This window comes from Lissotriton helveticus, chromosome 3_1 (assembly GCF_964261635.1).
Source record: "Lissotriton helveticus chromosome 3_1, aLisHel1.1, whole genome shotgun sequence".
Classification (NCBI taxonomy): domain Eukaryota; kingdom Metazoa; phylum Chordata; class Amphibia; order Caudata; family Salamandridae; genus Lissotriton; species Lissotriton helveticus.
Window position 1 is genome coordinate 384,641,396 of NC_136061.1, and position 16,051 is coordinate 384,657,446.

Genomic DNA, 16,051 nt, shown 5'->3' on the forward strand with positions numbered 1-16,051 from the left:
GTATTCCCCCCCCCCTTAACGCCACGTTAGCCTTGGACTGCTCATTCACGTCTACCACTGAGAGTCAAGTGTAGAAGGAGTACTCAGGGGCAGCTCCTCCGTAATGGTGGAGGAGCATCGCCTCACTAGTCAGAGTCAGTCACAGAAAAGTAAAATGATAATGAAACAATATAATTTCATTTTTCTGTGACTGGCTCTGACATTCGAGCAGGGTGGAGACAGGCAGGTGGTGGGTACTTAGAGGTGCGCATATATCTTTGACCGGCTGTCCTAGGCCGGCCAAACATACATTTGCAATTCTATTTCTCCAACTGAGCAGTGTTCACAGCCGGGTAGTTGAAAAGCCACAGGCTGCACAGCAGTGTCTGAGAGGCAAAGAAGGCCGATCAGACCAATCCTGGTGCTGTTCTCCCAGCAGGAGAGCAGCGCAAGGATTGGATGAGTAGCTTCTACCTTCCCAGACACTGCTGAGAGAACCTTGAGGCGGCCGTCTTTGTCGGAGGCTGCAGCAAAGGATATGTTTTTTAAAATATCATTTTCTCTCCATCGCTCCCCCCACCAAGTCTGTCCGCTGCCCCCGCCTTACTATTGTGGCAGCCACCCATGGGGGTACTTGGCTCAGTTCCTCAGGATCCATAGTAGATAGGGGCCCCAGGACATCAGGAGTGAAAGGCCTCAATCCCCACGGGCACCGTGGCCCTGTGAAAGGGCTTCATTATGAAATAGGACAAAGCACAATCAAAATACAATATGCAATGAATACTTACACTTAGGTCAACAAAGATCTTAGAACCATATTGGGGTCCATCCTCTGAAAATGCTATGGGACCGTATAAATAAATGGTAGAAATTTCCTACACAAATGTTCATAACGTAACATAACATTTTCACCAGCGAACACATAAGCAAAGGTGAAGGGCAGGTCAGGTCATGGGTCATAACTGAAGGAGCTGTTTCAAACAATGAAAACAGAACTTAGCTTTTCTTTCTTCTGTTCTATTTTTTAGCTTACAATGATGAGAATAAAAAATATAAAAAAATAGTGACTCTAATGCCTGAAACGTTAGTTCCACCTATGACCAATTCCCAAAAACCCTTTCGTTGCATATTACTCAACTGTCGATCTGCAAACAAACACGCAGCAGACATAGCCGACCTCATACTAAATCATGAAATTGGCGTTCCCATTTTAACCGAAACCTGGCTTTCCGATGCGTCTTCCCCTTGTCTGGACATGTTAGTTCCCCCAAACTACCAGATCATGAGACTGGATAGACAAATCAGATTGGGGGAGGCATCGCGTGCATTCATAGGTCAGACATTACCATTACCAAAACTCATTCGGACCCGTTAGAATCTTGCGAATATCTAGGCATGTCTTTAAGATCTGCGGACAACCAAAACTGTAAACTCCGTGCATTCTACCACCCGCCTGGCACAAAGACTAAGTTCCTGTACCAACTGATGGAAATCATTACCGTCAACTCTAGTCCCCAGTCTAATGATATATTCCTAGGTGACTTCAATATTCACTGGGAGGATCAGGCTGACAATCAAATCAAACTTTTTAAAACTTTCCTGGAAGAACAATCCTTAGTCCAGGGATGTCATCTCCCCACCCATTCCAAAGGTTCAACGTTAGACTGGATCATAGCCAAAGAAAAAAGCAATTGAGCACATTATAATCACACCATGCGATTGGTCCGATCACCACATAATCACATTCAAAATTCCTCTGAGAAAAACTAAACCGACCTCACAAGCTGTTAAGCCAAAAAAATGGACCAGGTACACTAGAGGAATCAATATGGAAAACATAGCAGCTCGCTGTGAAATTGAGTTGCAGACACCCAAGAACATGGTTGACGTCAATGACCTCACTTTGCACTATAATAAATCAATTTTAAGCATTATCGAGGAGGTCGCCCCTCTAAAACTTAAAAGGATCTCTGACAAAGACAAAAATCCACGGTTCAATAGTTCCCTAAACGAAGAAAGACGTTCACTCAGACTCTCTGAGCGTAAATGGCGTCAATACCCTACCGCATCACACTTAGGCCAACTGAGACAATACAGGAAAGCCTATAACAAAAGCATCCTTAAATCAAAAAAAGACTTCTTTAGGAAAGAACTGGACAATGCTACAAACAGACCTAGGAAACTATTCGATATACTCAAAGAACAGTCGAATAAATCTGCCAAATCAGCACCGATCATCGCCAAAACAAGCTTAAATAGTGAGGATTTCTCAGTCTTCTTTAGCAACAAAGCTAACGCACTAGAAAGAGAACTTAAAAAATCAGCGGAAGACTTGGAAAGGGAGAAAGGTTACTCAGATGAACCACAATTCCAACAAGAAGATGACAATCCAAAAAACAACGCGCGATGGTCAGGATTTAAGCCAATCAGCGAATTAGACATTTCAAAGATCATTTCATCTACTAAACCTAACAACCATTATAACGACCCCCTTCCAGCAAAGTGGTGGTCCTCACTTAACCACTTGTTAATCCCATCGTGGACTAAGATCATAAATGCCTCGTTATCACAAGGTCAAATCCCAGATTGCCTAAAAACTGGGCAAGTCACTCCTCTTCTAAAAAAAACAACTGAAAACCCTTCAGATCCAAACAACTTCAGACCTGTTACTAACATCCCATGCTTGCTAAAGTTCTGGAAAAATGTGTCCAGCAACAACTGAGTCTTCCCATCTCGGATTTTAATCTTCTAAATGATTACCAATCAGGGTTCAGACCGAACCATATTACAGAAACTGCAATCCTGCAAATAGTAGATGACGCATTAAGGGCTCTCGATCACAATGACACATGTCTCCTAATACTGTTGGACTTATCATCTGCGTTCGATACGGTAAATCCTGGCAGAATCTTGGATAGGTTGAAAAACAGAATAGGGCTAGATGGTTTAGTACTTAAGTGGTTCAGCTCCTTCCTAGAGAATAGATCTCAAAAATTAATTGTCAACCAAACCCTGTCAGGGTCTACCAGAAACACAATTGGAGTTCCACAAGGCTCTACGTTATCCCCGGCGATTTTCAATCTTTATATAGAACCACTAACGGCTATACTACAAAATGCGAACATTGCATTCCATATGTACGCTGATGACACGCAGCTGTATATCAAGGTGACATCAACAGAAGATATAAAAACTATGAACCAAGCCCTTACGAGTACCCTCCAATGGCTAACCTTGAATCACCTGAAGCTAAACCCGCAAAAAACTGAATCCTTACTGATTACACCTCAGAAAAGTAAATTCAAGTCAGCAGAGTGGTCCAACTTTATCACAGCTCAAAAATGCACCCCGAAGATTGTCGACTCAACTAAATCCTTGGGAATTACTCTTGACAAAAATCTGAACATGACTGCACACATTAACACAATGGCAAAGAACGCCCGTTTCCACCTAAGCTACCTGCGGAAACTAAAACCATTCCTAAATAAAACAGATCTGAAAACAGCAGTCCAGTCACTGGTCATTTCAAGGATAGAATACGGGTGCACTACTCTGGCAGGGCTTCCTAAGGTCACAACAGCCCCTTTGAAAGCATGTCTTAATGCAGCCGCAAGACTGATATCAGGATCAAAAAAGTACGACCACATCTCCCTCCATCTGAAAGTACTCAACTGGCTACCCTTCGAGCCAAGAATTCACTTCAAGTTAGCGTGCATCACCCATAATGCATTGCACCACAAAACTCTGGTTTACCTTGCACAGAAAATCACGCTGTCAGGAGGAAACAGAGGCACCAGGAGCAAAGACAATCTTCTTCTGAAACCAGCTCGTTTTTGTAAGAAAAAAACTTATGACCGAGCGTTCTCTGGGGCAGCACCACGAATTTGGAATGCTTTCCCCCCTAGCATCAGAAGAATTCCATCCACCACAGCATTAAAAAAAGAAGTGAAATTGTTCTATATGGAAAAATTTCTACAATGAGTCCTGACAGCAGTACCTATGGATATAATCTCTCCATATTTGTTCCAATCACACGCCAGCATCTCTCTTCACTCACTTGAGAGGGTACATCTGTAACACATATGGTGGTGTGATTTAATGCGCTTCTGATATATTTGTTATACGCTTCCCCGAAGTGTACTGTTGTAAAGAGTTTGTTTATTTTCTACAATTTATGGTTATTAATGGTTCTATTATTGAAACATCTCTGTAAAGCGCTCTGATACCCCTTACAGGGTCATGTTCGCGCTATAAAAAACACGAAATAAATAAATAAGAAGAGAGAGCATTTATTTTTTATATAGAGGAAAGTTAAAACATTTCTGCATGTTTCTACAAATTCGGAGCTAGTGCAGTTTTTTTTTATTAAAAATACGACGTGTATTGAACTGTTTCTAATAGCTGCTTGCAACAAATAACTAACAGGTTTTTTTATTTTTTATTTTGCACTAGAAGTTTAATTTTTATTATTCATGCTTTCAAACATGCTTTCTCTTCCATATGAAGAGCTATGCACCAAGGTTTTAAGGGGTTTGTGGGAAAGGTGATGGTGTGGCCATGTATTATATGTATTATATGGGATAAAGTACTCCCTGATGTACGTGATAAGGATACTTGCAGTCACCTCATAGTTCCACAACCTTATAGAGGAACGAGGCCGACCTTATAAAGGAATGAGGCCTTTAGTATTGTTCCTATATGGTAATGGAATTCCTCTGTGCATTGCAATATCATTATAATGTACAGCAGGGAGTACTTTATCCCTTATATAACGCTCGAGTGGGTGACAGGTTTGGAGTGTAACGGGTCGAGATAAGGATAGTGGTGCTCCTTTTGTCAATTTCTACTATCTCTACATGCACGTAGTCTATGTATGTCCATGTAGGGATTTGTATGTAGAGAACGTTTTGCAAAACAATCTTAGCTAGATAGCAACACGCGAAACTTGCGGGAGCATTGGAACGTGATTTTAGACACAATTGAAGTGGCGGATCTTACAGTGAAGCTATGTAATGCTCTCTGAAGAGCTGAGTTTTCTGGTTATTTCTGAATTGCAAGACTGCTGAATGAACTCGTTTAATTGGTTAACCTCAGTTGTGTGTGAAACTCATCTATTACTTTTAAATACATTGTGCGTTTTAAGGATTAGATGATTTGGCTCCCACTTTTCCAATGCAGTTGTACCCATTTAATCTGGAACCCTTCCTTTTGCTGGAGATCACAGCTTCACTTCCTATGCCTGCAGCGAAGACCACTGTCCAGGCTCTACATGAACATGGTGTGTGGGATCCCTCAACAGCCCAATCCCAAAGGTGTTGACATGCTGAGGGCGATTACAGGTTCATCTTGACACTAGATCAGATAGGCTTCATGACATGTCCATCTCAGCACACTCGAGGCAGGGGGCGGGGGTTGAACCCTCCCACTCCTTCGCAGCATCCTTTGCACCTCGTTTGCAGATAGATTTGTTCATATTATCTTATGCGTGTGTAATCTTTAGAAAGGGTGCGTGTAATGTTATGATTAAAAAGAAGCCTAAATTAAAATACACTTTTAAAAAGCTATGACTTTAATCGATAATGATATACTTTGTATTACTTTGCTTTATTAAAGTCCATCAATGTGGAGCCTGAATGGAAGCTTCGAACCGTTTCCTACTGAATATTATAAATTACGACTTCGTATTCCCAGACTTGACAACCTTCGAAACGATATTTGAAACTGAGGTGGCACAGGTGATAAAGTCTAAAATACATCTCTCTCTCCTCTGCTAAGTACTAAACAGGGTGATGGAAATAACCAGGTTAAGACTGCATTCATTTTATTTATTTCGTTTTTTATAGGGCACACTGTAGTGAGACTAACGGGTCCCAGAGTAGAGACATTGTACATCTTTGACGGCAAGAAATTGAAATATCCAGTAGCCAGCCCATGAAGAAAAAGCATTAAAGAATCATTTGTAAATGAAATAGGTTTCTCCTATGTGATTAATAATATTTTTTGTTGTTGTAAGATTTAGTTTTGGTGAGCAATTGTTCAATATAAGTTAATGAAACTCCGAGATACAGCTGCTGGGGGTAACCTGCCTGAATGTCATCTGCAGCACTATGATGTTGTGATGACATTATTGCTTGTTTAAATTACATTCCACTGAGATAGTGTAATACTGAGGGCCCTCCTCTAGGCACTAAGGGGAAGATTTACAAACCCCCTGCGCCACCAGTATGTCACTTTTCGTGGCATACTGGTGGCGCAGGGCGCTCCTCTATATTTACAAGGAGAGGAAAAGCCACCCTGCATGACTTTTCCTCTCTTGTAAATACGGCCCCTTCACACGCAGTACTTTGCGTTGAAGGGGCGTTCCATGGGTGTTGCTGTGGGTGTTCCCACGCAACACCCATGGAACAAGACACATCGCCAGATTTACGAGAAATCGTAAATCTGGAGATGCGTCTGAATGCTACGCCGCCCTAGAGGTGGCGTAGCGAGGCTCAACGAGGAGAAATGTTTTAATTTCTCCTCGTTTTTTCCTCTTTCAATGCGTGCTGCATTCTACAGCATGCATTGAAAAAGGAAAATGCCTGTAGTGATTGTTTTTGTGCAGAAAGGTGCCCCTTCCCACACAAAATCAATCTCCCCACGTGCAAATGGTGCAAGGGTGCCAGCGCATGGCTGCAGTTTATGTGCCAGCATGGGGGAAGCACAGAGATGCAACATATTCTTGTAAATATGGCGCATCCCTGTGCTTCAGAAGTGCCGCAGAGTGGCGCAGCCAATTGGCTGGCAGTGATACAAAGAGACAGGGAGTGAGACTGAGATCTGCAGATCACCGAATATGATCCTATCTGAGCCGGGGTAATGGAGGTGCAGAGTGACTGGAGAAAGCGAGGTAAAGGCTCCAGTCTGTAAGTGCTTAACCAACTAGCACCTAATAATAATCACTGGAATAAACAAACCAAGCTCCTTAAAAATAAGCTGGAAGCTCCTCGCGTTGGAACAGCCGAGAATAAACAAACGCTCAGCTGAAAATAGAATATCCAAAGTCAATTTAATATGTATGTACATGCAGTGTGTGTAGAGAAGAATGGATCTGTCCCTCATCCTTAATCTACATCTTAGTGGGGAAGCCACATTTGGATGAATAGTTGAGTGTTAATTTAAAAAGTTCATTGTCAATAGAATAAAAGCCAGACAAGGGAGTTGTCCATAATTTTAACGGCAGAGCGTGCAATGTAAATGTGATGAAAATGAAAAACAGACCATGTTCGTACATTGTGGCATGCCGATAGTGCAACACAACAGAATCTAAGAAGTGAAGTACTCCAAAAGTGTGAGCACCTGCATGTGGCAACAATAAACAACAAGATGGCTGGTGCTGCTTTTGAACGTATAATTGACATGCTTTTTTATTGTGCATTCCAAAGGAGTGCCAGACATCTTATATAGTGAACTTAATGTCCATGGAGAGGAGAGATGATTTAGTAGTAAGGGCTAGAGTGGCTGATCTTAATGCTGGGAAACCAGGTTTGAATCTCGGTGCGAGGCCCAAAATCCTGTTATTCTTGGCAAATTAATTACTCTATCCGTGCCTGGGAATGTATCCTATTGAAATACAACTGGTGTGCGAAGACAAAAATGTAAAAAAACAAGCACCCATGAAATGTGTGGAGCCACGGAGAGATTAGGTAAATGGAGGAGGACAAACAAAACAAGCACTGTGCAGGCAAAACCTAAAAAAAAGAGTTCTACAAAAGCAGATGAAAACAGTACTTGGACCACGGGATACTGATTAGAAAAATACATGAGGAACAACAAGAATTATGCTACAGCCAAAAGAAAGACGAAAAATAAATGGTAAGCACACCAAGCAATGAAAAGTAAAGTTCAGATTTATACTAAATACAATAGATTTCGCAAGCATAGCACAGGCAAAACCTAAAAAGGCAGGTTTTAGCTCTCTTTCTGAACAGTTGGGCCTTAATTTACAAGAGTTGTGCATGTTATGCGACATGGCACAAAAGATAGTCGCAATTTCCTTTCCATTGTAAGGCCCCAGATGCATTGAGCAAAATTATTTTGTGTTGCAAGACTGCCCGTGCAATCTTTGGTAAATGCTAGTTTAGATGAGATTTAACAGCGAGGTGAAGTAAAATCTACATGTAGACACAGGGGCTTATTTACGAGCCCCCTGAGCCACCGTAGCATCACTTTTTGTGACAATCCAGCACTGCAGATTTTTAAATCATATCTAAGAGACCACGCAAAGCCACTATGTGTGGCTTTGGATGGCCTCATAGATATGAAGTAAAGCAAGGCAGCGCAAATCACTGCGTTGCCTTACTCTGTGCTCTTGAGGCATTCCATGGGCGTTGCAATGCGTTTTCCCACGCACCACCCCTGGATTTTGACTCTGCCCTAGATTTACAAGATCATGTAAACCTGAGGAAGGGACAAATCCTTACACCTCCGGAGGTGAGGTGTAACTAGGAGAAATATTTTTATTTCTCCTCACTTTTTCCGCTTTCTTTGTGTGTTGCATTCTGTGGCACATATAGAAAGAGGAAAACACCTCATAGGATTGTTTTTGTGCAGGAAGGGGCACCTTCCTGCACAAAAACAATCCTACCAACAACACAGGCACCCACCGCTCACTAATTGGGAACCAGCCCACTGTCTAAAATAGACAATATGCCTTCTGTCATGCTAAAATACCACACCCTGACCACTTGGAACTACCTAAAACTGCATGGCCCGAACTGCTACTCGATCAGCTTCCCCCCAACCTCTCACCCAAAGCGCAAAGAAAACCAAACACAAACTGATTAGACAGCACCCAGAATCACTATCTGCTGACATATATCACTGCTCCTCCAAAGGCCAGATTAAAAAGGATCTAATTTTTCACACTGAAGGTGGAATTCCATCATCAGATCACAACTACACATTTCCAAAATGACAAATACACCTTTTAGCTGCAAACGAACGATCTCTATCTCCAACCACTCGAGGTGGAGGGGAATACTTCTGTGACCATCTACCTCAATGGCACAGTCCTAATCCAAGCTAACAACAACAGCCTAGAGGCTTTTGACGTACTCTGCCCTCACTTCGGTCTACCTCTGATCACGCGCTCCTTCTCCGCCCTACCCACCCCCTCTCCCCGGACAGTCCGTCCCCCAGCAGAGCACCCCAACCTTTCACGCGCCCCCATTAACAACACTAGCCTTCCGGCACGTGACACCACCCTCACATCTGCCACCAAAAACACAGCTCCCCCTCCCCCTGCCTACTCCCCCCCTCAAACTACTACGATGTTCCACAACACTCAGTCCATGACTCCCATCTAATTCCCTATACCCAACGCGGCAGCCACAACATTATCCTCCACATGCTGTGCCCTCGGCCCCGCTCAATGACCACACCGACAACGAACTATCAACTAGGCATCAAGACAGCAGCGTTAGGACACCCCTCTCTCAGGAGGACCCCGTTCAGAACCACCCTACCCTCACCCCTGAAGAGACGGGTCAGCGCCTCACCCTGCTTGAAGGCCAGCTAGCTATTGTAATCCAGGGCTGCAACGAAATCCTAACTAACCTCGCCTTGCTCTGTAACCCACACCAAAATCCCCACAACACCCCCACCGTCAACAACCCCACTCACCAATGGCTCCCCACTACTCCCCGTCGCAGAGAGAACCCAACCCCCCCCTCTCAAATCAAAATCGGGACCTAGACCGTACCAGCAGAACTAGAATAGCTATGTCTCGGAGTGAAGCAGCAGATCTTGCCTCCTCATACGACACCCCATCTACTGCCACCCCTCTATCCAAAATCCAGGTGATCACCAGATTCAGAAGGGACCACTCCCCTCCTAAACACCCTAGACCCCCAGCCTCCCTTACCAACATCCTCAGGACCCCCTTAAGAAGAACCCCAATAAAGAGGCACACACCACCATCTGCATGCTCATAAACTGCAGATCAGCCACTAAACATGCAACAGAGCTAGCAGAATCCATCCTCACCCATGACATAGACATAACCTTCATCACTGAGACGTGGCTAAACGAATGCTCAACACCAATCATGGACACTCTTGCGCCACCAGGCTTTGTAATGATCAACAAAGCACTGGCACAGTAAACCCACGGCAAGGAATCAGAAGCAAAAACCCTGACCCAACTCCATAACAATGAGTCAAACACTGGATGCATCAACCCCAGAACAAAGAGCGGGGCTCTCATCACAGAACATTGAACCAAAGCACAGACACATCAACCCCAGGGCAAGCAACAAGGGCCCCTATCTATAACCAGAGCAAAGAGTCAAAGGTAGCTATCAGTTCCAGGGTGAAGAGGCGGGCCCGTTCTGCGTGACAAGAGAACAGCCAAAGTCCACTTTCAAGTCTACAGAAAAGATAGGCAGCATTGCTCGAAGCCGAGAACAAAGTACATGCTCCTAAAGAAGCAGTCAGTCCTCGACAAGTCACAACTCAAAGACTGTTTGCTGATGGCAAAAGGAACTCTGTCTTGTCTGCTGTGACCACAACCCTACTGTGCTATTTTAAGCACACGCACTGTGACAGTCAGCACTTCCTGTGAGCCTGCAGGCGCTGGGGCGCAGAGCACACATGCTCTCGGAGCAGCGCTGGGCCGCCTCACCTGTTTTCTGCCACCAGAATCTGCTCCACGAGTTGGGATGCCTTGTACTTGATCTCCACCTCGTCCGACTGAAGCAACTTCAAGAGTAGGTCCAAGGCTCCCTCTAGGCGGATGGCATCGCAGAGCTCCTGTGCCACCTCCCTGCCCAGCCGCGGCATGGCCCACGCCTCTTCCACCAGCTGGAAGATCTCCGAGATTCCCTTGCGGATATTCTTGGAGTCCACGGCCTGCTTCAGCTTGGAGATAACCATGTGCAGCTCGGGCAGGATGCGGTTCAAGGCCACCTGAACATCAGGGTTGGAACCAGGGGACACGTCTCGGCCTAGCGTCCCCGAGCCAGGCCCCTGCCACCAGCACATGTGGGCCATGTACCCGGGCACTGTCAGCCGGTCCTCTTCCGACATCGTGATATACCTGCAGAGTTTGTAAGCCGACACGAGGAGGGTGAGCACCATGTGCCCAGCTACAGGGGCATCTCAGGCTCAGCAGCTCCGGAAGAAACCCGGCCCTCGGCGGCAGCTGCTCTCGTACAGCTGCGAGGGGGAAGCGCTGAGGAAGCCGCAGAGAGTGGGTGGGCCCAGCGCACAGGAGGCACCTGACGGCACCCCTGCTACTTCCTATAAGCCAGCCAGGGTGGTTCTGCGTGGCCAGCGCACGACAAGGAGCACTGGGTCTGGTCACAGGAGTAAAATAAGCAAGTATGTGGTTAGAGAAAGCAGCAGTTGATGCAGTAGACGGGTCATGTAAAGGTCACGAAAGGGGGAGATCTGGCGCGGTAAGGGAGGAAGGATAAATTATGGGAAACTATGAGACAGGCAAACTTAGAATGAGCAATAGGGTTAGGAAATCTAGGGGCAACTTTAAACACAAAGCCCAAATTGGGAGATTAAAGGGTCATTGGCTCAATTGATTATATAAAAGGCAAGACGGCGGAGAATAACCGGCAACTGTGAGAGGGTAAAACGGTGAAATACTGAAGGTGTGATGTGGACGCATGGGCGCTCCCTTCCCTCGCATAAGTTCACAGCCAATGTTTTTGGTGCCTCTCCTCTTCTAACTGGCCCGGATCCTCTTTGTCCGCTTCCCTCAGCCTCGTAGGTGCTGTTCTGCCGGAGTCCCCTCTTGTCGCAGATGCTAGTCCCGGTCCATCTGTGGCGAGCTCCCGGGGAATCAATGTGTTTGTCCCGCTCTGTTTGCTTCCTTTCTTTCTCTGGTCCCGGTCTCGCTCCACCTGTCATTGGCGCCTCGCGCTAAGCATCCTCCTAACATCCTCAGCCGCAGGGTGACGACACCTCCCAGCGGACCGAGCTGTCTCCACAGCAACAGCATCAGCCAGCCAGTGATGGCGAAGCAGTGACGTCACGCGAGAGGACCGAGATCTACCAAGTCTCTATAGAGAGAGGTGTTGCGGGCCATACCAAAAGCGAGCACGGAGATGTATCAACAATGTAAGCGTGACCCCCCCCTGCTCTCAGAGCAGGAAAAATACAATGATAATAACGGGGGCGAATATTCATAAAAGAGCGCCCTCACATCGTAGCTCCCCGTGCTATCACCGTTCTTTACTAGGATCACCCAAATGATTACTGGGACCCAACTTCTCCAGTATTTGATTATCCTTTTACAAAATATTTTCAGGCGGCAATGCATTAGGCTTAGTCTGAACAGGACTATTCTTACATAATGCTCTGATATGCTATTTGAAAACACAGGTCTTGAACAAAACGGTCTGCTCATGATTAAACTGCTAAAGTGTAGTGTAACTTACACACCCACAATTATGCCAATTTGCATGGTTCACAATGGTGTGCAATGTATTCCCAGTTACTCATGGGGTACATTGGAATGGGGTATAACAGTCTGGCAGTGCACGTTATTCCCCCATTTCAGCATGTGTTATGCATCTACGCTATTTGCTCCTGGAATTTGTGCACTGTTTTCCTTGGCGCATTGCACGTACACAAATACCGGCGATTTATAATTCTTTTTAAGACGTGACGGCAGATTGCCCCCAAAACGGAATTGTTGTCTGATCGTGCATAACGTGTCACGATGACATGGAAAGTGGGTCACTCTGCTCTTCACTGCCTCCAGGGTACGGCCTTTGGTAGGAACGCGCCCTGGAGGGAAATTCATTTGGCGCCTTCGTTGCAGCTGGAGCAGCAGGGTGCCCCTTTTGTGTTCACACTCTCAGGCCTTGCCACATTACACCATAGCTGTGACTTGCCGCTGAACACAGACTCACCTGTATCATTTACAGCTTAGCTCTCTCACGTAAGGCTAAGTTGTACGTTGGAGAGTTGTTTGTTGTGTGAGTAGCAGCCAGGGCTTTAAGTGGGCCGGGTCTTGCCAGTGCTCAGCACTAGCAGTTCTAAAAATCAGCTGCTGAGACGGGTCCCTATTGGCTCACATTTTTAGGTCGAGCCTTAGCACTGCATGTGCTGCTCTGCGAGGCATGCTGTATTGAGGTAGGTACTTGAAGCTCTGCCCACACTCCGCCCACATTTTTCATTGCCTTGTGTCATTGTCCACTATAAACTGTGGCTGTTCATTGGTTAAAGGCTTAACAGTCCCTCCTTAGTACCGCCTTGTCTCATTTTGTAACCTCCCATGGCGACATCCCTTGTTGTGTGTGTTATTGCTCGGTAGGCTTAATTACAGCCTCCAAGCTCTGTTATCTTAAATAGCGTTGTTCTGCCTGCTTTTGCAGGCAGGACACGCCCTCTCCTAAACCTTTTTTCTATTTTTATAGCACGCTTTTGCTATGAAATAGGTCTTGTATTTGCGAGAGTTTAAGCTATTGACATTGTAAAAGACAATGACTTTTATTTATCTGCTTTAAAAACAACACATAAATAAAAGGCGTTTTCATTTACAATGCCAATAGCTCAAACTCTCATAAATGCAAGACCTATTGCATTGCAAATGCTTGTTTACCTCACCCTCAAGCTGAAAAATAAACGAACTCTGCAGCAGTGCCACACTTCACTGCCTTTGATGTAACTTCAAAGAGTCTCGTTATAGTTCTTTCACAGTCTCACCATTTCGGAACTGAAAGGCTATACAATGAAGCCATAGCTGTTGCTTATTTATCCTATGCAACTAACATGCATTGACAAAGCCAATAGTACTGGCTTGTTGAAGGTGCAATTTTGCTTGTTGTATTGTATATCTTGATGCAATGACAGAAGTTGGAAAATACCGGTTGGGCAGCACATTATGCTAAGTACAGATCATCAAGTGTTTTTAAGCCATGTCCTTAATTATATCGGCCACACCCCTTTGAGACCCCGACCAGTTTTTTCATCCTACTAAAAGCCCTGGTAGCAGAGGGTAAGAGGGAGATGGGAGGGCAAGGAAGGGGTTTTTTAGGTGTTAAAATCAATGCTTGTAGCATGTTAATGATTGTAATCATTGAAATACTGGTGTCAAATGGCCGGGTGCAGCCCCTAGTATGACCTTAATGCAGAGAGCTCCATGCGCCCCTCTAATGATTGGCACTTTAGTCCCAACCAGGGGCGGCTCTTCCGTTAAGGTGGAGGAGCGTCATCCCCCTGCTCTCAGAGCAGAAAAATAAAATGATAATAACAGGGAGTGGGGCTAGTATCACTAGGGGTGGAGTGGTCTGAACACTCCAAGCACTCCAAGTGCTCCGTCTTGGCCCGGCCAAACAGTCATGTGCACTTTGCATGTTCCCCACTAGGCTGCATTACACAGCCTGGTGGGGAACATGCCTAGGCCCCCAGTCTTCGCCTGAGCGCCGATCCACAGCTCTCGGACCAATCACAAAGCTGCATTTCAGCGTTGTGATTGGCTTATTTAATATTCGTAGACTTTTAGTTTATAGCATTAATGGTTTTATTTTTTATATCATTTGTTCTTATTTTTAAATGTATTTTAATGTTTATTTTACTTTTTTTGTAAATGTATTCTTTAGTTGGTTCAATTATTAATATTTAATTTACTACCTTGTTTACATTAATTAAAATATTTTTTCTTATTCAATTTTTATATTTTTTGACTTAATTGTGGATGTGTTTTATATATATATATTATATGTATATAAATATATATATAGCACTATATATATATATATATATATATATATATATATATATATATATATATATAGCACTATAGATATAGCACTATAGAATACAAATATTTATTTAACATTATATTAATATTTTGGATCTATATTTTACATTTAGCATGAATATATATTTTTTCTTTCAGATTCATTAAATGTAAAATATATAAGAAATATTATAGTTTAAAATAAATATTTTTATTAATTATATACTTATGTTTTTTCATAGTAATGCATATACAAATTAATTATGTTAACTATGGGTCTGATTTGGATGATCTGTTGGAGTTGCCTCTGACCACCATCCCTGTGGATGTGGAACTGACCGACCTCAGGTCAGCAGTTCCGACACCGCAATTTGGATGCGACCGCACATGGTGCGCTTGCAAACTTCCATTTCTCAATGGGAACTTGTGCGGTGGGTTCAGAAACCACCCGCAGGACAATCTCCCATTGAGAAATGGAATTTCTTGCATATTGCTGCACCCTGTGTCACACAGTGCAGGGATGTGAATGGGAGTGCCATAGGTGCCACCCAGGGCCACAACAAAGGGCCAAGAGGGAAGGGGCCCTGCTAGGGGCCTCCAAAGACACTTTCTGACAGTGGTTCCATGTCGGAAAAGCCAAAATGAAACTGCTGTCGGAAAGTGGCATTATAATCCTGACTGTGGAGACGTCATCCATTAGGGATTGTGTGGCCTTTACGACTGGCCAACAGGCTCCTTGAGCCTATTGGAACTGAGTCTCATTTACTGGCCAGTTTAAACTCCGACCGCTGTCTTTGTAATATGGTGGACGGAGTTCAAACCTTAGATGTCGGTCAGAAAGCCTCCAGCCAGCGGTCGGAGGCTTCCCAACTGGCATCCAAATGAGACTCTATATGTGTATATATATATGCACTGTAAAAACCAAAGGTTTCAGGGACGTTATAGTTAGAAATCAGCATTTAAAAAACTTTAGAAACTCACTGAAAAAAACATAGGTGTCAGGGACGCTGTAGTTAGTTGGACATTTCACTCGTACAAAACCAGAGAAATTTGTCCGTTATAGTTAGTTGAGCTAAGTATAACTTGCACCCCTGCAATGCGCTGCTGATGACGTCACATATTACATCACTCATGACATGGTTAGTGACATCACTCAAGACATCACTGAGCACATCTTAAATGACATCACTGATGACATCACTGATGACATCATCCAGTGACTGAGTGTTTCTAAAGAGTTTAAATATTTTTTATACATATAAATGCCAAGGTGTATTGAAGAATGAGTGGGTATATGAGTCTCTGAATGGATGATTTAATAGGTGCTTGATTG

The 16,051-nt window shown here is 44.3% G+C and overlaps 1 protein-coding gene across 3 annotated transcripts in view; it reads right to left on the reverse strand.

Moving 5' to 3' along the window:
- SARM1 (sterile alpha and TIR motif containing 1) overlaps positions 1 to 11,811 on the reverse strand; it is a 278,800-nt gene extending 266,989 nt beyond the window's left edge. For all 3 annotated transcript variants that reach the window (XM_078680122.1, XM_078680120.1, XM_078680121.1), the window contains exon 1: positions 10,642 to 11,811. In XM_078680122.1, the coding sequence (XP_078536248.1) occupies positions 10,642 to 11,096 (455 nt within the window). In that variant the 5' untranslated portion in view covers positions 11,097 to 11,811. The remainder of the gene's footprint in view (positions 1 to 10,641) is intronic.
- Between the last annotated feature and the right edge of the window lie 4,240 nt (positions 11,812 to 16,051).